Genomic DNA, 23608 nt, shown 5'->3' with positions numbered 1-23608 from the left:
CTGCACCTGTGCTAAAGCTGCAAGGAATTGTGGGACGCCATTAACTCCTTTCCACCCTCCAAGGATGGCCCATATGCTGAAGGAGATGAGGAAGGACTCGCCTTTTCTTAGCATCTAAGATGGTTTGGCCTGCTGTAATCATGGCTGCCACTTACATACCTTGCAACAACCCGGATGGCCATTATAGAAATAGTGATACACATATTACAGTATAAAAGACAGTGCTGGATGTACAAAACAAGCAATTTGGAGACATTAGCTCAGGCTCAGGGGACATTTTAAACTATTTTCTGACAGGCAAACAACCCAGTGAAAAATATCCGTTTAATCAGGAAATTTAGGTGCAACCTCCATACTGGGTCTGAATCTAAAATCAAATCTTTACAGGAAACTGAAATTGCCTGAATCCTCTGAAGTCCTCATGTGAAGTCTTTGCAAGGACCCTGTCTCTGCCTGCTCTTCCAAACTAGGTCTCCCTGTACCATTCTTTCTTTTTTTCTCCCCCTCCATCTCTTGTGTTCCTCTGTCCCGGGCCCCATGCCCACCCCTGACCGAGCATACAGAATAACCAATCCTCTGGCAGCAGGGTCAGTGCCACCCAAAAAGAAGACGGCTGGCATTGGTGCTGGCCCAGTTTTTGCTGTGTAAGGGGGTTGGGGGGAGAAAGCCTCACTGACCCAAGGCAATCCTCTTTCAGTGAGCCCGTGAAGCTGTGGGGCTGCAGGAGCTTCAGAGTGGGTGGACTGGGCTGCTGGGACAGGATGAGAGTTTTAAACATGCAAAAATTCCATTAGGTAGATTTCTAACTTTATGAAAAGTGTCTGCGAGCTGTCTGAGAAATGTCCATGCAGGGGTCTGTGCTGGCTGTGGGGAAATGCCTCGCCTGCCTGGAGTTCATGTGTGAGTAACCTCTCACTATTTGTCTTTTTGGGCATGTTTACTCTTTACATGCGCACCTTATTAATCTTTTTTTCTTGAGTAAAATCTCTTAGAAATGGCCGTGGATTTTGTTCCGAATTAATGCCATCCGGGTTTTGCTATGTTAATGATGCTGGAGCTCTTGTCTTCTCTTTATTGTCTCCTCATCGTGAAAAACGAGTCTTTTTTCCCCCTTTTGCCACATCCAATGGAAAAAAGCCTCTGGCCCCCGGAGGGTGGGATTTCGACGTTAGTGGATGCAGTGTTTTTAGTGCAGGAATGTGCAGAGGAACAGGCCTGCGCTGTTTGGTACAATAGGAACCGGCCCGGCTGGGAAACAATCATGGAATTATGAGTTTTCCTTTTCCCAGAAAATGATTTCTTCACTTATCCGCAATCCTTTCGTATAAGCCTACACTGATCCCATCGGACACATCGAGCTGAAAGGTCAGACAAAAGTTTGCGTGCGTCCTGCTCCAACCCGTGAGCTCGGAGTCTTGCCATCATTGCTGCGCAGTTGCACTGGCCGTCGGCTGAGCGCCTGTCCGGCTGAAAAACGTCTAATGTTTCAGTAAAATGACTCCCCCTCCTCTGCTAAAGTGGACCCGCGGGTTTTTACTCGTAAGTCACACCCATTTATAGGAAGTGAACGTCTCGCTGCCAAAACATTACTGAAGGTTTATTATTTAAAAACAATAAACACACATAATAGGATGCTGGACTTCCTGTGCGATGGCGCAGTTCATACACGCATGTTTTTAAACGGCGCAAACAGACTCGGGCTTTCATTGCGCCTGCATGTGTGTGTGTGTCAAGTTATTTTAAATATTTTATTCTCTACTTCTTTTATTTTTAACAACACAGCATTTTGTGTTGCTTTATTCCTCCTTATCCAACACAAAACATACTGGCTGCTATGAATTGAACTACCACAGTGGTGTGTGAGTTAATTAACTTTAACATATTAAAATGCTGCCTGCATGTTATAGAATCAATAATTACTTTGATATGTGGCCAGTTACAGAATATAAGTTGTTGTTGTGACGTAATCCATTGGATTACAAAATATAACCTGCATTTTCTACTAAAATACATTTTGCATGGTATTTGCAACATTCACAGCTGGACTAATTTATCCTTACAAACCGGTTCTGGCACAAACTAGTGGTGTGCTCTGTGTATTTCACATTTTCAGTTTAAATTAGAGGAAATATTTATCATCATTAAACAAGTCGCCATTAACAAAGCGGATAGCATGAGAACCTGAGAGGAGTTGCTTGTGTCGTTATTACTTCTGTTCTTGTACTGCTGCTGTTAACCATAAATTTCCCCAACAGAAGATCATCTCATATTTATCTTTATTTAAAACGCAGTAATAAAGTCCCTCAGGCGAAACGAATATAGCCTACAAGACAATAAGATAAAACTAAGTAAATTAAAGCAAAAAAAGTGAAACAAATAACTGATCAGGCAGCTTTAAAAGTGAGGTTAGTGAATGTGATTTCAAAGAAGAAGAACTTGTTTGCTCCAGTGTTTTGCTCAGGTAAATTATTCAAGAGTCTTGGCGTTGCACCAGCAAATTCTCTGACATGTTAAATCGAAATCTTGATCTCACAACAATAAGAAGACAAACGTGGCTCCAAAGTTGTCACTGTAACTTTGTAACCACAACACCAACTGTTTTCACAACGTGTGAACAGGAAACAGATTTTCTTGCTTCACACAAAATTAAGAAGAAGAAGAAGAATCAGCTTTATTGACAGTATATATATTTTTACATACACACACTGAATTCGTCTTCTGCATTTGACCCATCCTTAGTTGAACACACACACGCAACACCCGACAAATTACATGCAGTGAAACACACACAGGAGCAGTGGGCAGCATCAGGCACCCGGGGAGCATATTGGGGGGGTTAAGTGCCTTGCTCAAGGGCACATCAGCCGGCTAATGGAGGGGGGGAGCATTTTTCTCATTAATCACTCCACCACACCCAAATGGGGGGCATGAATCACTTCAAAACCCCCTGGGATGATCTTTTATTGGATACAGCTTGCTATTGTAAGAATTCACGATGTGCAATGCATCTTATGCAAAGCACATTTCATTTTTGACGCAGCATATGATGCAGTGCTGTGAACACCCCTCCCAAAGTCCCAAACGCTGGTCTTTCAAAATCGATGACTTTTATTCTGATATACATTAACTCAGTTAGCTCATGATGACCAAGCAAACAAATTCTGGATGAGCAGATCAGTTTGGTGAGGTGGTGCAGGTGCCAGGGGTTTTACTGAATTTCTAGAACCAAATTATCTTTTGTGTTTAATATCATGGATTTGGATGAAAACAAACAAGACAGATAATAGAAATACGATGGGATAGGAATTTGTGTTGACACAAACTGGATGTTTATCCTGTGCAGATTAAAACAGGGTGTCCTCCATGGGATCACATGAAGGCTCTCATTCAAACAAGTCATGTGATATCAGAGAAGTAAGTCAAAGGCGACTTGACATCCTGTAACCTTGACAACATTTAGTCATCCAAGAGGCTTGCTGAGTGATACTGAGTTACTTCCTGTATTTAACCATCATGACCCACTGGCTGGGTCACTGAGGTCATCACTGTCATTACAGTAAGGCTTATGTTGTTAGTCAGGCTAACATTGTGACTCCTGTAATAGCAATGCTGGTCAGTCCATCACTTTGGTCCAGACTGAAATACCTCAACTGATTTTTGATGGATTTTCGTGATTTTTCTATGACTTTGGTGATCCCCTTTCTTTTCCTCCAGCACCACCACGGGGTTTGACATTTGGGGCTTTCAGTGAAATAGTGGTAGCTCGATTCATCAGTTGGTAGCCATGAAATTTAGCACATGCAGTCATAAGATAAGAGATAAGAACTTTATTGATCCCGCAGGAAATGTCCCCATCCATCCATAATCTATCACTGCTGATCCTTTGTGGGGTCGCGTGGTGGAGGGGATTAGAGCCTATGCCAGCTGACATTGGGTGAGATGCAGGGTCCACCCCAGAGAGATCGCCAGTTCATCTCAGGGCTGACATATAGAAACAATCAACCATTCGTGCCGACGTTCACACCTGTGGGCAATCTAAAACGACCAATCACCTGGAGGACTCCACATCTAAAGAAGTTCAAATTAGCCAGACTTTTACCACCTGCAATATTAAAGTGATACAGACATTAATGCACCCATAATTTAATTTGACTTAACAATAATAATTTACTTTTACTTTGGGCGCATAAGGGGCATTTTGATTCAAATACTCTTGTTCTTTTATCCAAGTAAAGATCTGAGTTTGTGATTTCTACACTCTGGTACTACTGCTACTTTAACTTCAGTAAAATATCTGGTACTTATTCCAGCACTGCTGCACATCCCCACAGACACGTAAATGTTTCTTAAAACATGTTAGCGAGAGCTTTACGAGCCTATGGACAAATCAGAACAGGCAAAGACGTCAGTAAAATACCGTAAAATGTACAAAAGCCAAACATTGTCATGAATATCTGTGGACAGTTTTGTGTATGAAGCCAACTCTCATGTTTACAAACTACAAAATCCAGATTCGCCGTGTTTTTCCTCGGTTTCGTCCCGTTAACGCTATCGCATCTTCCCACGCACGCGTCTCGTCTTGTCACCGTCTATTGGACACACATGGCTCGTGTTGTTGTTGCTCCGGCGATCCACGTGAGCACCGAGCGACGCTTCTTACTGGCTGGCGCGGGACAAGAGAAAAAGGAGCAGCAGACTCGACACAATTACAAAACCGAGGCACTATAGAAACGAGACCCAGCCCAGGCTGTCTCACCACAAGGCTGCAGCGTCTTCCACGGAGACACACGGAGAGGGAAACACTGAACCTCCGCATGCCAGAGGGTCGCGGTAAGTCGACGAGCTGAAAACATGTCTGTGACAAACGCCAGTGATGTTTTCCTCCTCGGTTCGTGGCTGCATTGTTGACGTGAAGTTTGGACTCCCTTCAGCAGAAGCTCTTGTCCCTTCAGCTGCTGCTGCATCAGTAAACTTGACGTTTTTGAGTCATCTTTAAGGGGATTCCTGGGAGTTTAATGAGTACGAGGCAAAACGCAGAGGAAATGTAAAAGACACATGGGGCTGAAGGACTGAGTCCATCCCTGAGAATTAGCTGCATGTGACGGCCGTGTTTTCCTAAGCGGCTGCTTTCAGAGTTCAGATGTTTCTTTCCAACTTGGGGACTTTTTAGATTTCTTTTCCACATTGTAAGCGTTTGCCACATGGTCTTCTGCAGTCTGCTGTTTTTCTTTTCCTTTGTTTGACTCATGTTTATGTTTGTCTCATCCCCAATTTTCTTGTTCAAGAATAATGCTCACAGTTTTCTCACCTCAGTAGAATCATTTTTTGATAAACATTTTGATAATGGATTAACTGCAGATGTTCTTGGGTTTTGGAATGCTGGTCAGACAAAATAAGACAATACAAGATATAACCTTGGATTTTGGTAAACTAAGGTCGATATTTATCTCTATTTTCTGACATTTTAAAGATGAACTGTCAAGTTGACAAAAATTATATCCCATCTCAGGATTGAAGACCCGTTTCAGTTTGAAGCCAAACCTGTTGAATTCTGTTCATGCATGCGTTTACACTGGGAAAGGGAAGACAGGAAATTCTCGTGTACGAGCGTGGATAAAGTATGTTAATCGTCAGGTGTAGGTGCTGCAGCAGAGGACTGAAGTGAGGAGGTGGGGAAGGTGGTTAAGAGTCCACGAGACAGCACGCCCTCACACCAGGCTTGCTTAGTAAAGAGTTTCTGTTTGACATTGTCTTCCTTTTATTTGTCTAAGAGTAACAACAGTCACATGCAAGACAAAGAGACATTCTGGCACTGAGGCGTGTCGCATTTTGCCTCAAAAAAACTGATCCAGGTTTTAGATAAAGTACTTGGTTAAAAAAAAAACCACAATAAAACAATTGAGATATTTTCATCAAATGAACCGTTTTGGTCTGGCACAGGAAGTGACCGTTACCTCGTTGTTCCTGCAGTTGTCTGTTGTGATCTGTAGGAACACATGGGAGCAGTGTTACATAACCTGCTGCAGTTCTTCTAATGTGAAATGTGTGCTGACCAAGAAGGGGTTGACCAAGGAGGAACACCTTTAGAAAAAACATTCCAGCATGACTTCAGACTGAAGCAAAAACAAGGAAGTTGTAAAACATGTCTCATGACCAGGTTTGACATACACTGCATAGACAAAAGTATTGGGACACCTGACGATTACACCAACAGGGACTTTCATGACGTCTCATTCTACACACACAGACAGCTTTGCAGCTCTAACAGCTTCCACTCTTCTGTGAAGGCTTTCCACAACATGTTGGAGTGTTTCTGTGGGAATTTGTGCCCATTCATGCAGCAGAGCATTTGTGAGGTCACACACTGATGTTGGACCAAAAGGCCTGACTCACAATCTCCGTTCCAGTTCATCCCAAAGGGGTTGAGGTCAGGGCTCTGTGTGGGCCAGTCAAGTTCTTCCACACCAAACTCATCCAACCATGTCTTTATGGAGCTTTGCTTTGTGCACTGGGGCACAGTCATGCTGGAATAGAAAAGGGCCTTCAACAAACTGTTGCCACAAAGTTGGAAGCACAGCATTGTCCAAAAGGTCTTGGTGTGCTGAAGCATTAAGATTTCCCTTCATTGGAACTCAGGGGCCTGAGCCCAAACCCTGAGGAACAGCCCCATCCCAATATTTTTGTCTATATAGTGTATGTTCCTGTGTGAGTCCAAGACCACAGTAACCTCGAAGCACTTGTTTGGAGGGAAGTCATTCATCCGTGCTGTCGCATGAGATGTGAGAGATGCAGATGCAAAGATTGGTCTTCTTATGAGTGATTTTTGATTTACTTTTGAAAATTTTGTTTGTCCAAAACTAAAAGGTCTTCAGTTTTCATGGATTTTTAGAACAGAGTCAAGCAACAGATTCTGTAGAGATGAAATGACTAGTGGACACAAAATGAACTATTAACATACTATTTAAGGGAGAATGGCAAAAGAACTCTGCTTTCAACATCTCAGATAATATTTTTCACTTGTTTTTCAGGAATTGAGGAAACAAAATTAATGCTTGATTGACTGAGCATTTTAACTTCTATGCATTTAAAGGAAAAGTACAACTTATGAACAGAGGGTTGGTAGATAAGTGATTTTGTTTTGGATAACTGGTGCATTGACATATTTTAATGAAGTGGCAGCAGAAGTCAGGTTTTCATGTCTCTCGAAATCAGAGCCTTTCTTCCTACACTAACTCCTCAGCACAGACGTTCAGCAGTTTGTTGCGCTGATACCAGTTTGTCCTCTGAAATCAGTCTCGGTGAATCAAAACGTTAATGCCGTGCAGTGAGACGACTCGCACATTAAGAAATACAGAATGTTTTTGTGTGAATGTGAGAGAGTGCGGGCCGTTGCGGGCTTCATGTTGAGAAGAAGTACGCCATGGTGTCTTTCTGTGGAGGGAAGACATTTTTTTATGGTGACGTTCATCATCGTTTCCATGGACACAGTGAATAAACAAACAAGGCTGCACAGATGCCATGAAAATTAAATTATTTTTTTATTTTAACTCACTTTGGGTTCTTATTTATAAATGAGACAAGAAAATATGGGGGGGTATTACTTCCTCTGTGTGTTAAGGGAAATGATATGAGCACAGGTAGCACTGCGCAGTTTACTTCCTTTTTGGGGCTGAGATGTTGGACAGTAGAATGTCGTCATAGTGGGTACATGTCAGGTTTTCAAGGTCTGCCTAAACAACCCAAAATGTAAAACCTGGCTGAGTTTCAAGTGGGAGACCAAAGCTATACGCAAACTTTGCCCAACATATAAAATGTTTTGATCATACCTGTTTGTACCTGCATGACTCTCTTGTCTTTGCATTGCTCCTCAGTGTGGAGGACGCACAGGTGGATGTTGGAAAAATACTGTAGTGAATCACAGATTAAGCTGGTGAATGTTTCTCTTTGACGAGCTCGAACAACACGCCACACGGTTGCTGTTGCGGTGCTCTGTAGAGACTGAGTGCACATGCGGTGCGTCGGTGAGTTCAACATGCCCTCTGCATGCTCTTCTTACCGTCAGCCTCTTTCCAAGACGGACGTCTGTTGAGAAATGTCATGTGACAACATGACGAGCGTGCGGGAAAGAAGTTCGGATGTCATGAGAAGAACAAAAAAAGGAAGGAAGTGTTTGGGTCAGCACTGAATTGCTACAGGACTTGCAGGTAATAACGGCCGTCTGGAGGCGAAAGGGAGGTGCAGACGTCGTTTGTGGTCACTGTTGATCCAGTGAGCCGTCGGACAAACGTAGAGGAGTAAGCAGGCCTCTTGTTCATACATTTTGGTGAGGACGTATTGGTTGTTGGGGAGCATTAATGCATATGAGACAAAAAAAACTGTCTAATAAGATCTTAGTCCACCACAAACCTGCACAAAAACTCTATTTGAGTCTCTTCAACTCTGCTGAAGGGACAAGCACCGGTCTCTAAAAAGATATTTCCTCATTTGGTGGTGGTAGAGATGTTCAGAGCGTCGTAGAATAAGATTAACATCCGTTTATACTCATTGGACTATTCAGTGACCCCTCCTGCCTGAATGGACTCATCTGTATTTGTTATATTTCTCATTTACTCAGACACTTCCTTAAATTCGTCAGAATCAGATAACCAGATTTTATCTGCAGTGATGATTTGATTTTTGATTTATTTTTTTAAATACGCTGCTTGTCTGAAATCTTCCTGTCCTTCAGCTGTCCCTTAAATCGTGGGACGGTACAAAACAGATCAAGTTCCTACACAAACACCCTGAAATGAAAGCAGAGAGTCGGCAGCTTCACCTTATTTCCTGTCAAGCCCAATAAATTGAAGGCAGCAAGAAGAAAAACAGGTCACACGGGTTTCAGTGCTTCTTTCTGACTGCACGAGATTCGGTTTTACTGCATCAAAGCTTGCTGTGTGATAACAAGTGTTAGGATGAACGTGTTCAGCAGACGGACAATGTGGCAAGTTGCTTGGGATCCACACGTCTAAAGCAAACAGTTTAATCATCTCCACACACAACGGTACCTCAGACAAGGCACTGCCTGTTTCACAACTTTCTCAGAAGTGTTGGGACCGGAGGAGCCACATATTTTTTTATTTTTTCTCAAAATCTCCAGGAAACAACAGTAAACGTCCAATAATGGATGTTATTCTTTGGGGGAGGATGCTTGTGGAATTTAATAAACCACTTACACAAAAAGCCTTTGTCCAAGCCAAGTTTTAGACGCAAAACAAAAGCAAATTTTCAACATCACATCTCATAGGTCTGTATCGTGAACGTGTGTCTTTTCTAACTCAGCACAAATCCATGCGTTTTAAACCATGTGAGAACTTCCTCCTGCTCTCAGGAGAGAAAGTGGAGCAGAGGGTTTGCTGGCAGTTATTCCATCGAGTGAGCAGGATGACCGCGCAAAGCTTGAGGAAGAGGAGTATGCTTTTGGCCCTTACATGCTCGTTTGATGCTTCACGTCAATCCAAGGGAGCTGAATTTGATAAGAGAGTTGAGTGTTAGAGTGCGATTTTTATTTAGGGCTCAACACTTTCCTTAATCCGTTCTTCTGCCTCTTCTTGTTTTGTTTTGAAGGACCAGCGAGTTGTGTTGAAGTGTTGGCTCTGCTCCTGAGCTAGAAACTCTTGATTTAGTGCTGTTTCTGTCTTGTACTTTGTGTTTGAACACACACACACATGATTTTTACACTTGCTGTTTTTATGGGTCATCGAGCTCTGAGGAGATCCGGTGCTCGAGTTTCTCCTGATGTCCGTGACATCTACTGACCTTGAGTCAGCTGCCCAGTCTTCATAGTAAACATTTTTGAGCTGGTCATAATCTAATAATCTAATATCAATTGTTCATGCAGATGTGCTGCCATTCTAGATAGATAGACAGATAGATACTTTATTGATCTCAAGGGAAATTCAAGATCATTCACACAGCTTGTGAAGAAGAAGAAGAAGAAGAAAAAATTGAAACTTAATTTGGCCATTCACATCAGTGTATCCACATGATGCTGATGATCTGAATTCAAATGAGCACTTTTTTTTGTTTTCACACTGAAGTGAACCCTGTGGCTTTCCGTAGCTATTGTCATTGACACAACCTGTGGTGTTAATGTGTGTGTGTTGTTGTCCTGCTCCAATGTTTTCCAGCCACAATGAATGCAGGATCTGTACCAGTGTGCATGCATGTTAGTGCTGTTTGTCTATGTTCTCTAATGCAGAATGCTGTGTGTGTGTGTGTGATGCCTCATTTCCATCCAGTGCAGTGTGTAACAGTCGTCCTTTGGCCCCTTGCTCTCAAGGCTTCAGCCTCCACAAAGCCCACTTTGTCACAGTGAACAGGCCGGGGCTTGCAGCTGGGTTGCAGTCAGCAGCAGTCCCCTCTTGTTGCTCGCACACTGCTAGAGAGGCACCAGGAAATGTTTGAACCTGTCAGGTCCGCAGAAGAATGTGTACAATTGTGTAATATGGAAGCAGTTTTTTTTTTCTCTCTAGGTTTGAGCAGTCTCACCTCCTTTTAGATTATTATCACCACATCTGTGTGCAAAAAAGCTGAAGAAGCTAGAGGAATCAATAAATCAGCAGCACTTTTTTACATCTATCCAGCTTAGGTGCTGCCCCAGCACTTTAAAACCGATGGAAAGGAGGGTGTAGTTGCATAAACGTGAAATTGTTTTTTTATTGAAGATGTATTTGAAGCAGTTAAAAAATATAATTATTTATTGCGGCTTGATATTGTTGTTGACGTACAGCTTTTCTGTCTACAAGTCACAGTTAAGATGATGTCAAGCTTCTGTCTAAAGAGAGGGAATGTTCTGTGAAACATTGGCTTATTACATGCATGCTTTCTGTCACAGGCCACTGCTGTGCGACAATACCAGGCATTCTTCAAATCCACGTCTGGCTGTCTCGAGAGCAGCCACAATAAGAGATTGTTGCCAGTGTCTGCTGCAGTCACACTCGATGCTGATAAATCAGTGGACCCGTGAAAAGATGAACCTAAAACACAAAGTTGAGAAATCCACTGTGCTGCAGCTGAGTGTAATGTGATGGTGTATAATCCGTTGATGCGCACACACATGTATGGAAGCATATAAGTACATTTGAATGAAAAGGGTTTGGTAGGATTCTTGAATCGGATTCTGAATTTGACGACGACTCAGTGTAATAAAGTAAAGTTTTGCTGCTCTTTTCTTATCTCAAGCATGTGTTTGATGTGTGTCTCCGCAGTGTTTCCAGTGTGGCGGGGGATCGGGTCCCGTAGTGGCGTCGGAGGTGGGTGGAGCCAGGGCTGGGGACGCTGCTTGCGATGGGAGGCAGACACTCCAGAACAAAAGGCCCGGATCCCGGTATTTGACTACCCGGTCTGGTTAGTCCTCTGTCGCGGGGGCCGAGCCAGGCTCATTGAGGTTTGTCAGAGAGGGAGGGGTGCCATCAGACTGCCCACAGACATGCTCAGCATCAAGCTTCCGCAGCTCTTTGACATCCACCAGGTCCCCAAGGTAAGGAATGAGGAAGACCTTCTTTGCAAGGTCCTGCACCAGGTCCTCTGTAATCACAGATGGTCACACATGCTGCTGCTGTGAGCTTCATTAATCAAGTTATTTGGTAAAAATTAGAATCATTGACAAAGAGTTCATGCAGTGAAAAGTTAAAGACAGACGTCATTATTTTTTTATTATTTTGTTGTCAGATCCCTATTAGGTTAATATGTGTTGTATTTTTGAAGTTTAGTCTGGATGTTGGTGGTACTTCTAGCTGGAATATTTAGATAACCTTGTGTACTTTTTATACCAGCATTATTAAATTATTGATTTATCTGGCACCTCTTGGCCAGCATTGCAAGCTTTAAACACCACGTCTTTCATATCTTATATCTTTTCAATCTCCTTATAAAGTTGCCATGGTCAATTTGCTTGCTTATTTAACACATCCAGGAGACCCAGAGCAACATTAGCGTTTATTTGTTGTGTTCTTTAATCTTGATTTTTGGTCTCAGCCAAGTTCAGAGAACTATTTGATGCTCTTCACCTGCCGAAAGCTTGTTTCTGTTCAGCGGCTAGTCGCTTGCTGTGAAGATGAATGCAGTAAGAGCAAACACACGCAGACTGTAAAGTGTGGAGTTGTGTTATACGTACAGTAGGCGTTTATCCTGCCTTTGATGATCATGATGACGAGATCACTCTTAAATTAAAGAGAGTCTACAGGGGGACTGAAGGATTGTGGGAAATTAGTGCCTTGTGGTACAAAACCAGTATCAAACGCGAATTAAAGATGAAGAAATGGTAAAACGATTAGTTAGAAGAGACTTGTGAAGTCACATTATAAAAGTACAACCCAGTAATAAAACATTTTCATGCTTGTAACATTGTTGTTGTTTAATAAATCTACCGTTTTGGCAAATACTGTGGGTGTCGGAGATGTGCCTCAACAGTTTCTGTAATTATCGTTATTCTCAGAAGGTACCCTCAACACAGCATTCGTTAGCAGCTTTATTTTGATTGTACAAGAATAAATAGAGTGATAACAACCAAAGCAGGACCACCCATTTTCCGTTTGGGTGTAGCTACTCCACCCCTGACTTGCTATACTAACATTTGCTGTGCTTGTGGCATTTGTTAGCGATGATGTGGAAGTCGTGCCTTGCTAGTGGTGTCTTAGATCCCAGTATAACTATAAACAGTAAGCCATATGTGAAAACACACTGAAAAGGTAAAACGTAACAGCTATGAGTCACAAACACTATGATGCATTTAAGGTTATTTTCAGTGCACTTCTGTCTTTAAAAGAACAGTTCACCCAAAACTATCATAACACTCAAAATACCTAAAGTGGCACCACTCAGCTCGTCTCCAGAGCCTACAATGGTTCACCCGAATTTCCGTCAGCATCCATCCATCCATTGATCGGTGAGTAGATAATGTCTGAATCTTCATTTTTGGGTGAGCTGTTCCTTTAACTCAACAACCAAGCTGCCTTTATTAGTGTTTAGTTTTTTGGCTGTGATAAAATCCAAAGCAAACATGGGTTGAAGTACTTTTACTCTTTGATCTGTAACTGCTGTGTTTTAGGAAGGTTTCATTATTTTTGCCACAATTATTAAAGAAGGAAAGAAAATTTGCGAGCAGCACATCCCTGTGGTATATTTATGACCTCTACAAACTTCCTCACACCTCAGCTGCTGTACCTCCCAGTATTTCTATGATGTAAACAAACGGCGTCCTGTCGCAGTCCAGTCCGAACGTGTGGTAGCTGGCTGGGTTTGGGTTGATGGTCCTTCAGCAGGAGTCAGAGCCCTGCAGTTCAAGCATCTGTGTTGGCAGGCGTCCTTCCTGCTGTAGCGACCTTATCTTGGGTGATAAGCGGTCATTGTTGCAGTGGTTTTATGTAACAGTCTCCAGTCGACAGTTTTCAGTGTCAAGTACTAAAATATGTGACCTTGACTTTGTCTTAGTAGACTTTGGGTGTTTGAGATTCAACGTCTCAGTCGGTGATGAAGTAGGAATACGAATAATCATTTTAGAGAGGTACTTAAAGGGTCACACATGCGGAAATTTGGCTCATTAGTATTTTGATGTGCGTCGAAGTCGCGTTACTTTTAAAGCACAAAGTGTTGAAAAACCTCGCGTTCACGTCTGAGCCGTCCTGCTTGGGAAAATATTTACATTGTTGTCGTCTTTGTTTATCTGCACATCATCCCCTTCTTAGTAAATCCAGTTGGATCCGCCCTGAGATGTTTTCGGGCCAAGGTTTTCTCCAATTCCTGAAAATAAATGTCTGCATTTGACTCCTGCTGATGTGGACTGAAAACCACACAAGCAGTTAGTCTGAGTGTCAGGATCCTTCCAAGGAGATAAGCTATGATATTTTTTTTCTTTGGATGTTTTGCAACTTCTGGCCTTTTAAGTTGTTTAAGTTTAAGTTCAGATATGCAACCTGTAACAAGGAGCTCCAAGAAGACACTGCTTTTCTTTCTTTTGAAGACGCCACAGAGACTCAGACTGCTTCAGAGCTAAAGCACAAACTTTAAGCACAGAAAATTTGCCTTATCCAGTAAGAGAGGTCATGAATCTCTAAAGGTACGTTCAATGCTCTCATGACACCGTCCGCCTCTTCAGAGGGGAGCGGGTGAAAAGTGCATTTCTCCACACGGGGATCTGCAGCCTTTTGTAAAGCGTAGTCGCTCACCTGGAGTGTCTTATTGGTCCTCAGGTGTTCAGGGAAGACGGCATCATCTCTGGATACCGTCACCCGCGGAGCTCGGCGCTGGACTGCGTCCTCAGCAGCTTCCAGATGAACAACGAGACGATCAACATCTGGACCCACTTCCTGCCAACGTGGTGTGTGCAGCAGGGTGGAAATTGGTCATTTAACGTGTCTTATTCTGCCTGGTGCACTTTTATAGTGTTGCATCAAAACATTTAATATGAGACAGTATTGTTTATTTTAGAAATCAGAAATGAGGTAATGACTGAGATCAGAACAAATCTAGTTGTATCCAAGTCCAAGACCAAAACTAACTTTCCAACTGTACAAACATGACAGTTTTTAAAGGTCAGCAGAAGTATGAGGATCTGTCAGCGTCTAAAATTCTCCTTCATACTAGAGAAATAAACAAACATAAACACACATATATATAATGCGCTTTGAAGATTTTTAGAAAAGAGGGGAAAAGTTGCCACAAAAAATACAATAAGCCTGAACCAAAATAAACAGGAGACTGAGACCAGTCCAGGATGTCAGTGAAGTCCAAGTACAGCAAAAAGCATGAGACAGCAAAGTCGGAGCGAAACAGTTTTGATCCGAGTTGATTGTTGTAAGCACGTTTGATCACGAGGATAATCGGTGGATTGCAGGTACTTCCTGTGGCGATTCTGCGTCCTCTGCTCCACTCAGAACTTCCTGACCGACAGCTACACGTGGCCCCTGCTGGTGTACATGCTGCTCATCTGCATTTACCCGTTCACCTCCAGCTGTGCACACACCTTCAGCACCATGTCTCCAGAGTCCCGCCACATCTGCTACTTCTTTGACTACGGAGCGCTCAGCCTGTACAGCCTGGGTAAGACCTCACACACGGTGCATCAGTCCTGAAAACACATCAGGCTCCTCATACAGTGTTTGAAGTTAGTTATTAGTGTTTATTTGGTTTTGGTGATAATTTTCACCCCATCCTTCTCTTTGCTTCCTGTTATTTGGACTTGACATGTCCAAGAATCCTGACAGGACATTTTTTTTTTATTTAGGGAACTGAAGAGACCAAATCTGTTTTTAATGTTTACCTGGCAAGTGACATAGCCAAACAGTCAAAGCATTGTTGCGTCAATTTGCCTTTTATCACGTGAATGTGATCAGGACGTGTCTGATTTCCATATCATCTCTAACCACATGTAATGATATCTCACCTCTCTGCCTCCTTCCCGAGAAGTAATTTGTTTCATGTCTTATCTGCACCCCATACCTGCTATGTTCAGCTGTCTGTCTGCACAGGAATTTCTACAAAGAATGAACAAATAACAAAGCTGTAAAGTGTTTACCTGCAGCGTCGTGTGTCACTGTCTGCCTGTTTGCTGCCGAGCACATACATGCAGTTTTATTGAGGCTTCCGTTGAACTTTGCAGTCACACAGGTGTATTTTAAGGAGGGCCTACTGTGTGTGTTTTCAGTTTATATGTTTGGTTATACAATAGTGTATTTGTTTTTGTGGGTGTGTTTATGATCCCTGTGTCGTATATAAAATCCCCACCGCAGACCATCAGTCAGACATTCAGAAACATAAACTCAAGGCCTCTTCAGTTCCCATCGTCTGTGGTGTGGTCTCTCGACAGGCTGATCCTTAAAGCTTCTTAGCGCCAAGATTTGCACAGTTTAAAATGTCCAGAAGTTCATTTCAGGGATGAGAGCTGCAGGAGGGAAAATAAAGGACAAACTTTTCAGTCAGAGCTTTGATGGGGGTGCAGGATTCTATTGAAACACAAAGTTCAGCAGAGGCTCTCGAGGGAAGATGATGTTTACACTGTGCTACTTTTTGATTTCAGGTTGTTCCGGCGCTTTGAAAAGCTTTCAAGAGGGCAGGGCCTCGCTTGGAATTAAAAACAATTTCACATCATTTTGCACATAAAGAAAATGAGAGGCCACAGTGTTTAGAAGTTGAAAGTTTCTAGTTTGGCGACCCCCAGTGGTTGTGTGAGAAAAGACAGGCAGGCAAACTTCTTATGAGGATTGTCTCGCTGCAACCAGAACGAAAAATAAATTTAAATTTGAAATACTCAAATGAACAAGTTTAAATTTCAGGTGTGTTTTTCCCCTAAAACTCTACTTACACCCCAGAAATTTCCATGTAGTGTGTATTCAGAATGATGCTTTTCCCCTAAAAGACAAAACTCGCCAAGTATTATATTAACCTCTCTCTAAATGTCCTCTTTGTGTTCAGGTTGTGCTATAAGTTATGGATACTATGTCATACCAGACAGCTGGGTGAACAGCTGGCTGCAGCAACATTTTGTCCCCATTGCCATCGGAAACACACTGTTCTGTACCAGTCTGTCCTGCTATTCCAGGTGAGATCCGGCTGAGTTCGTCCCCTCTGCATGTTAAACTATACCTTTGGTGTTTAAGCGTTGGATTTGTTGGAATTTTTCTTTCAGGAGTTTAAAGGTAAAATGAAGAAACTGTTCTGAAGGAATTTAAACATTAGGCCAGTAGCTCTAAACGACTGTAAACAATCTGTCACGGCTGCTTTTGTTGCTTTTGTCTTAAAAGCAGATAATCTCTCTGTAACAGCACTTGACTTGCATAAGTGTGACTTCTTTATGTGTGGAAAACACAAGGTTTGAATGTTTTCCTCAGGCTTGAGGATGGAAATTCCTGTGAAACCATATTATCACCATCATGTGACCTTTAACTCTCCGCTGAAACCCACACAAATAATGAAATTCCTTCGGGCTCTGCGGCTCTTAAAGACACATTGACCCACTGCAGCTTTTCCTCGAGTGCGTTTCTGACTTTAAATGCAGCCGACTCATGAGAAGCGAACTGATGCATCAGTCTACATCTTTATAGCAGATTTATGTGTAGGGAAAAAAAAGTTCTGTGGTTAAATCAATATTTATTTAAAGGTAAAAACACTTACAATATGAATGTAATGATTGATTAATGCTGTGGTTACTGCGGGATGTGCTGAGACAGGAAAACTAACTTGAAGTGTAGGACAGCTGATACAGACATTTTGAGGCAGCCAATAGCTTGGAAGCCTCGCTTTTAACTCCCTTCACATTTTATTCTGTTATCAATGTGGAGCTTTTGCTACTGAGGATGTAAGGTGCTCATGCCGAGTCCATTGTGGGCTGGTGGTCTACAACCGCGAGTCCGAAGAAGTTGGGCTGTAGTTACGTATGCCAGCGAGGTTATGTTTTAGGGCCGGTTTGTTTGTTTGTTTGTTTTGCTTGTCAGCAGCAGTGGAAGAACTAATGACAAACACAAGCCAAGGAAGAACCCTTCAGATTTGGGATTATTTGTCGCTGTCATTAACGCTGTGAGAGAGGGCATTTGGCCTTGGCAGAGTGATGCCATACACCTCACAGTCCAGTAGATGGGAGTCAAGATCAGCAGTCACTAAACAGAAAACATGCATGGGCACCAGCTCCCCTCTGGGGTGAGCCAACACATGTAGTTGCTCGTTATGGAACCACACACACACACACACACACACACACACACACACAACACACACAACTACAGCAACATCTTTGGAAACGTAAATACACTCTCTTCATACAACTTGATTATACTCTGCAGTAAACCCGTGAATTTCATGAGAACAAACGCTTAAGACTGACTGTGAAGTTTGCGCTTGCAAATTAGCACATGGCGGAAGACTCTCTGAGTGCTCTCTGGAGTCTGTCATCTTTTACTACCCTCTGCTTGTCTTCACAGGTTCCTGGAGCTGCAGTTCCCACAGCGGAGCAAAGTTCTGAGGACAGGAGCGTTTGTGCTTCCATTTATATTTGACACTGTTCCTCTGTTTTATAGGGTGAGTGTCAGTGCTGGGCTTCAGGCCTGCCTTTTACCCACACACTAAAACACAACTGGATGTGTTAATATGCACACTTCTGTTCTTCTGTGACCGAATTTGAAGCCTTAATTTCCACTGTGAACTGCTGTGTTTTGCGAAAGCCACAGAGTGTGTGATTATGTAAGTGCTCAGAGCTGATTAATGGCAGACTTTAATGCTCTGAGCTGGACTTTGGCTCACTAACCCACAAACTGATTTCCTTTCTTAATCTAACACAGATGTATCACTGCCATCAACTAATTCCCCTAATCACTGATGATTACGCAAGTCATTTGTCAGAGTTTTTTGTTTGTTTGTTTTAAACCTAACCTGGTCAGAAATGCTGTTAACGATGCTGTCGCCATCAGTGTTGATAACAGTAAGGCCTCGTTCAGACGGGATCAGGCGTTGCAGTGATTAGTGCAGGTTTGTGCAGCCATGTGGGAGGACACGAGTGGGAGAGTTTCATTATTTGGTCAAACCACCAGCTGTTGGCTTTGAGAGGAACAGCTCCTGCAGACAGGCTTCCTGCATCCACATCAAGTGTTGAGGTTATGCAGGAAACTCCTGCAGCCCAAACGCTCCACCAACACTCAGCGACGTTTTCGAATGAGTCCCTGATACTGCGTTACATACAGAAGTCCTCATGTCTGGTGGCGCGTGCTAACCTTTTCCAGTGGAATCTAATCTTTTCTTGAGATAACTCTGCTGGCTTCTGCTGTTTCCTGCGTGTGTTTGATTTTCCTGTGTGTAGATCCTTCTCTGCTGCGGGGGAAGCTGCAGCTCGAGCGATGCCTTGTCCAGTCACTGTTACCACCTCCTCTTTGCCTTCCTCACCTGTTTCCTGTTTACCGCCCACCTCCCAGAGAGGCTGGCCCCGGGGCGCTTCGACTACTTTGGTATGTTCTACTTGGATGCTGGGATGTTTGGCTTCGCACAGCACACGCTCATCAAAGTGTTTGGGTGTAACTCGAAGAATGAACAGTTTTAAAGAGAGCATACATGTAAATGAAAAAGCTGACAGCGTCCGTGTTATATGCTGAGCACCGCGCGGTGTTAATAATTATCCTTCAACAGTAAAATTAGCTTTTATATTTGCTGTCTTTTATCTTTGCCTGTTCTTGAATGTTTTTCCTGCCGTCTACTGAACAATTGACACAAAACAATAGCTCTGTATCAAACAGGCTTTTGATATGACATCCTGTAAACCTTTACAGACTTCGCTGTCTGTTTCTTCGCTCAGCAGACGGTTGTTTACCCTGGGAACGTTTCAAACAGCTCGTGTGTTTTGTCTAAATGAAAAAAAAGGTTCACACTGCGCAAAGGAAGAGCTGCTTTGTTTGCTGCTGATTGTGCAGAAGAGGAGAAAGAGGAGATGGTTTCCTAATGAGGTTAAAAACGGCTCCGGCAGTTTTTTTAAATCGCTAGTTGAAAAACAGGAATGTTTAGCTCAAATGAGGCGCTTAATCTGATAATCTGATCATTATTTTTTATTCACTTAGTCTGAAGAAAATGCAAAAGTCAGCCGTCTCGCCTTCACTTAAAGTTGCTGCTACCAGCGTATTTAATTTCTTTCCGTTGGTGATCTCACTGTTCCCTGTCTTTGCTGTCGTTTAAGCCGTAATCATTTGTCATACTTGAGGAGCTTTGCACAGTTTACGGTGATTTGCGAGGTGCTTTTGTTTTATTTCAGCAGCGATCTGAAACCCAAATAGATTCAGTTTACTTTGTTAATGACTACAAGAAGCATTGCATCCTCGTGTTTTAGAAACTGAAAAACGGGTAGGGTTCTTGCATGGAAACAAAAAAATGAACACAAAAATAGCCTGTTGATTGGCTAATCAATGACTGATTGGGAAAAAAAAACCAAACATTTAAAAGGCAGCCTCTGATATCTTTTTGTCTCAACCAACACATCCTCATGGTTCACACTTTGAATGTTGTCACGCAGGCCACAGCCACCAGCTCTTCCACGTCAGCGCCGTGGTGGGGACCCACTTCCAGATGGAGGGCGTGATCACGGACATGACGTCACGGAGGGCGGCGCTCCTGGCCCACGGGGCGATGCCCTCCTTCCTGGGGACCGTCGGGGTGCTGGTCCTCAGCCTCTTCCTCAACTTGGGCATCATTGGCATTTTCAGCGCTCCGCTGTTGTGGAAACCCTGCAGCTCCAACCAGCCAAACGCGCCGACATGCGAGGTCAAGGAGCAGTGAGGGTGTGTTTTTTTTGTTTTTTTTTTCCAAACAGCAACAAAACAGCTGATTAACTGTCCAAAGGAAAGGTTTGGGCTGTTTGTCTCAGCATCGTGTGTTTGAGAGGACCATTAACAGTTCGCAGTAGTGCTTATTTCACACCCGTAGTTTTAGATTTCATACATCTCGTTCAGTATTTGTTCATGTGTTTACACAGAAGCTGAGGACCCAGTCGCGTTTACTGAAGCCTTTTCTCAGCATGTTTAATTTATTTCTAAGGTGCCCCGACATGCATTTAAAAAAGAAAAAAGAAAAGGCTCTGGGTTGAAGGACGCATGCTGTTGTGACACAACACACATAAGTGCCTTATTGTAGAGCAACACTTCATTTACAGTGTTTACAGTACATCACTACAAGTTTAGTTGCCAAACTGGAAACCTTTTAATGTCGCAGTTTGCAGGGATTGTATTTTGAATAAGTGATGCTTCTGTTCACGTTTCCTGGGCCAGAATCTCCTTCACTTTATTGAGGAGGTACTGAAGACATTTTTCGTAACTGGACTACTCGGCTAGTGTGGTGGTTCTGTTTATAAGGGCATGTCTTCAGCGTGGACAGCCCTCGTTTAACTCTACATAATATAATGCAGATTGCGTTGCCAGCTCTTATATATCCTCCTATTGATTCCACTCTGCACAGACTGGAATTGATTTGCAGGCTGGTGTGTTTTTTTTTTTTTTTTTCTGATTGCCTGCCTTATTATGAACCCCACAATCTGGCTTCAACAGAACAAAAAAAAAAAAAAAAATGTTTCACGGTGCAGCGGGGGTGATTAAGAGACAGGTACCATTTTTATGACATTAAGTTTCCATGGCAACACTATAGTGGCCTCATGCCCCCTAAAGGTCTTGAACAGTTTTAATGTTCTGAGCAAATGGCACCATTTTCTCTTGTTCTTCCATCACGTACCATCGGATCTGTTCTCAGCGTTTATCATGTACAATAATAGAGAAGAAAAGAAAAGAGAATCACTTGCTGTAATGTAACTTTTTTTGTATTTGCATATTTCCAGTCTAGTCAAATTAACATGGAGCCATGGAGAGAAAAAAGTCTATTTAGTCTTAATTTGGGCTTGTATTAGGAGTCCTGTAGTGTTGCAGTGTTTTGGTGTAACACCCCTTTATGTGCTGTAGGTATCTGTTTGTCCCGTGAGATTCTCGTATACTGTTTATTTACCGCTGGAATAATAACTCACATACACTTACAGAATTTTATTATATTTGTTGCTTGTTTGAGGCACATAGACAGGACTGAAGATGGAGATTTTTCTTCCTTTGGAGCAGATCTAAAGTGCCATAGATGACGATGAATAACGGCCCATTTATCAAGAGACTGCTGTGAGCTTTGTCTTCTTAAAACAAGTGAAAAATGTTCATATTTTTTTTCTAAAGGTTTCTAACTGATTGATAATCAAGTAATCATTGGAGTCACTTTTCGTTTGCTGGTTTCAGCGTCTTAAATGTGCATATTTTTGCTGTTTTATGTAATTGTAAACTGAATGTCTTTAAGTTAGCCTTTTATTCATTAGTTTGTCTTCAGTGTCTTCAGTTTTGACCTGTTGTTTGAATAAAATGTCAAAAAAATGTCATAGCTGCTGTTGTCAGCCCACTGAGACTTTTTAGCCAGTTTATTAATTGAGGACAAAAAAATTGGCAGAAAAAAACGTGAGAATTTAGACAAATCGAGAAATTTTTTTCCTCCCTCAATGTATCCATTTCTCACTTGGTTTAAGAAAATATTAATTATTAATAATACTGTCACAGCAGCCATAGTAGTACTTTAAAAAGTATCCATTTGTGTACTGCCTGCAGCTCCGAGGCTGGCAAAGAAGCCACTAAACCTCCCTGTTGTAGCACTAACGTTCTGTGGGTACTTGACGAAAGCGTGGAAGGCTCTTCTGTATAAAACAAGTTTTAATCGGCACGTGTGGCACACATTTACACTTAGATCCACCAGTATCACCAGTAGCTGGTAGACACGAGCAGCTGGAAGCCGCTCGCTCCGGCGTCTTTTAGCTGTGGTGGCAGAGCGTTTAATGAGAGGGGAAAACGTATGTGATGTTATGGGAATGAGGTGTGTTTCAGGTCCATGATGGATGCTGGAGTGAAAAATGTCTGACGCAGAGAGAATGTGTAGAATCACAAAGAGTGCACACACACACACACACACACACGCACAAACACACACTTTGGTATTAGAGCAGACGTGTTGTTTACGATGTTTTCAAGGTTAGTGTGCAGAGTATAAAAGTCTCCTCGCTCTTAACGTCGCAGACGAAACAGAGCGGCGTTTGCCCTCAATGTGGCTCCCACCAGCTCTGTTTCATGTCCGAGCCGAGCGCCGATTGATTTCTTTATTTTCTCTACAGTCATCATCTTACGACGTTCCTCGGTTTGACCGCGTTAATTCTTTGAATTGCATCATTATTGGCTTCTGATGCGGTTCTTTGCTATCGACCTGAACTGGTTTGGAATTCATTTATTGTTGTTGTTGTTGTTGTTGTTTTGTCATCTCACTCGTTCTCAGCCGTTTGGTGCCTGTACTGTTTTCAGCAGTTGCACAGTTAAAAACCTCAGATTTCTTGAAGTCTTTTGCTTCGGATAGGCCGACGCTGATATCGCCTTTCTGAATTGTGTTTTTTTTACTTTTGTTTTGGCCAAATTGTCAGTTTCAGACCGGATCACTGTTACGCGTTGGTTTACTCCTTAGTGAACAAGCTCATGCAGGTTGGAATTATCACAAAGGACTGGGAACATTTTCTTGTTAAATGAAAAAAATAAATAAACAAAACAAAACAGCGTGTTGAAGGATGTTTGATAACGTGAAATAGAGAGCGAAAACGAGTGTGGGCTGATTTCATATAACCAGAATTTTTCAGTGAGTTTTCTGGTGCCTTTTTTAAAAAGTGTTTTATACAGCTTTTCTTTTCGTTTGAACCTCCATTTGTCCCAACAACAAGCTACTCTTAAAATGTGTAAGCACTTCTTTGACCTTTGCTGTGTATTATTTGTAATTTGCTACTTTGTTCTGCTAGACTTGTGTAATAAATTAAGCCTTTTATAAATGGAATAATCATCACTGGAATCATTTCAGGTGTCTGAAAACTAGTGTGAATCATTAGTATATAAGGAGTGTGAACACAGAGCACATGGATGCTTATTTATCTCAATTAATAGGCTGATCATTTTGTCTGTAAAAAGTACAAAGCTCTTGTTTAAATTCTCACAGCCAAAGGTAACATTTTTCAAATGGCATTTTTAAAAATATCATCAAATTCTGACTAAAGCAG

The 23608-nt window shown here is 42.4% G+C and overlaps 1 protein-coding gene across 2 annotated transcripts; it reads left to right on the top strand.

Moving 5' to 3' along the window:
• The first annotated feature begins 3 nt into the window (after window positions 1-3).
• Window positions 4-23388, top strand: paqr6 (progestin and adipoQ receptor family member VI). Of its 2 annotated transcripts, none has more exons than XM_046398314.1 (8): window positions 4-900; window positions 11247-11518; window positions 14229-14356; window positions 14873-15078; window positions 16450-16576; window positions 17952-18048; window positions 18824-18968; window positions 20021-23388. In XM_046398314.1, exons 1-8 carry the CDS (start codon window positions 840-842, stop codon window positions 20281-20283), a joined length of 1299 nt encoding a protein of 432 aa, XP_046254270.1. In that variant the 5' UTR covers window positions 4-839; the 3' UTR covers window positions 20284-23388. The 2 variants fall into 2 exon arrangements, with proteins under 2 accessions (XP_046254270.1, XP_046254269.1); XM_046398313.1 differs by lacking the exon at window positions 4-900 and adding an exon at window positions 4617-4830.
• The last annotated feature ends 220 nt before the right edge of the window (window positions 23389-23608 follow it).

The sequence above is a fragment of the Scatophagus argus genome, chromosome 9 (assembly GCF_020382885.2).
Source record: "Scatophagus argus isolate fScaArg1 chromosome 9, fScaArg1.pri, whole genome shotgun sequence".
Lineage (NCBI taxonomy): Eukaryota > Metazoa > Chordata > Actinopteri > Scatophagidae > Scatophagus > Scatophagus argus.
The sequence above is the reverse complement of the archived record's forward strand: the minus strand, read 5'-3'. Positions and strand labels throughout refer to the sequence as shown.

What these genes read in the sequence shown, in the direction of transcription:
- paqr6 (XM_046398314.1), top strand. Translation starts at nt 840, where the DNA reads ATGTCCATGCAGGGGTCTGTGCTGGCTGTGGGGAAATGCCTCGCCTGC. An exon ending in AGTCTGTCCTGCTATTCCAG is followed by an intron (nt 16,577 to 17,951) that starts GTGAGATCCGGC and finishes TTGTCTTCACAG; the next exon opens with GTTCCTGGAGCTGCAGTTCC. An exon ending in CTGTTCCTCTGTTTTATAGG is followed by an intron (nt 18,049 to 18,823) that starts GTGAGTGTCAGT and finishes TCCTGTGTGTAG; the next exon opens with ATCCTTCTCTGCTGCGGGGG.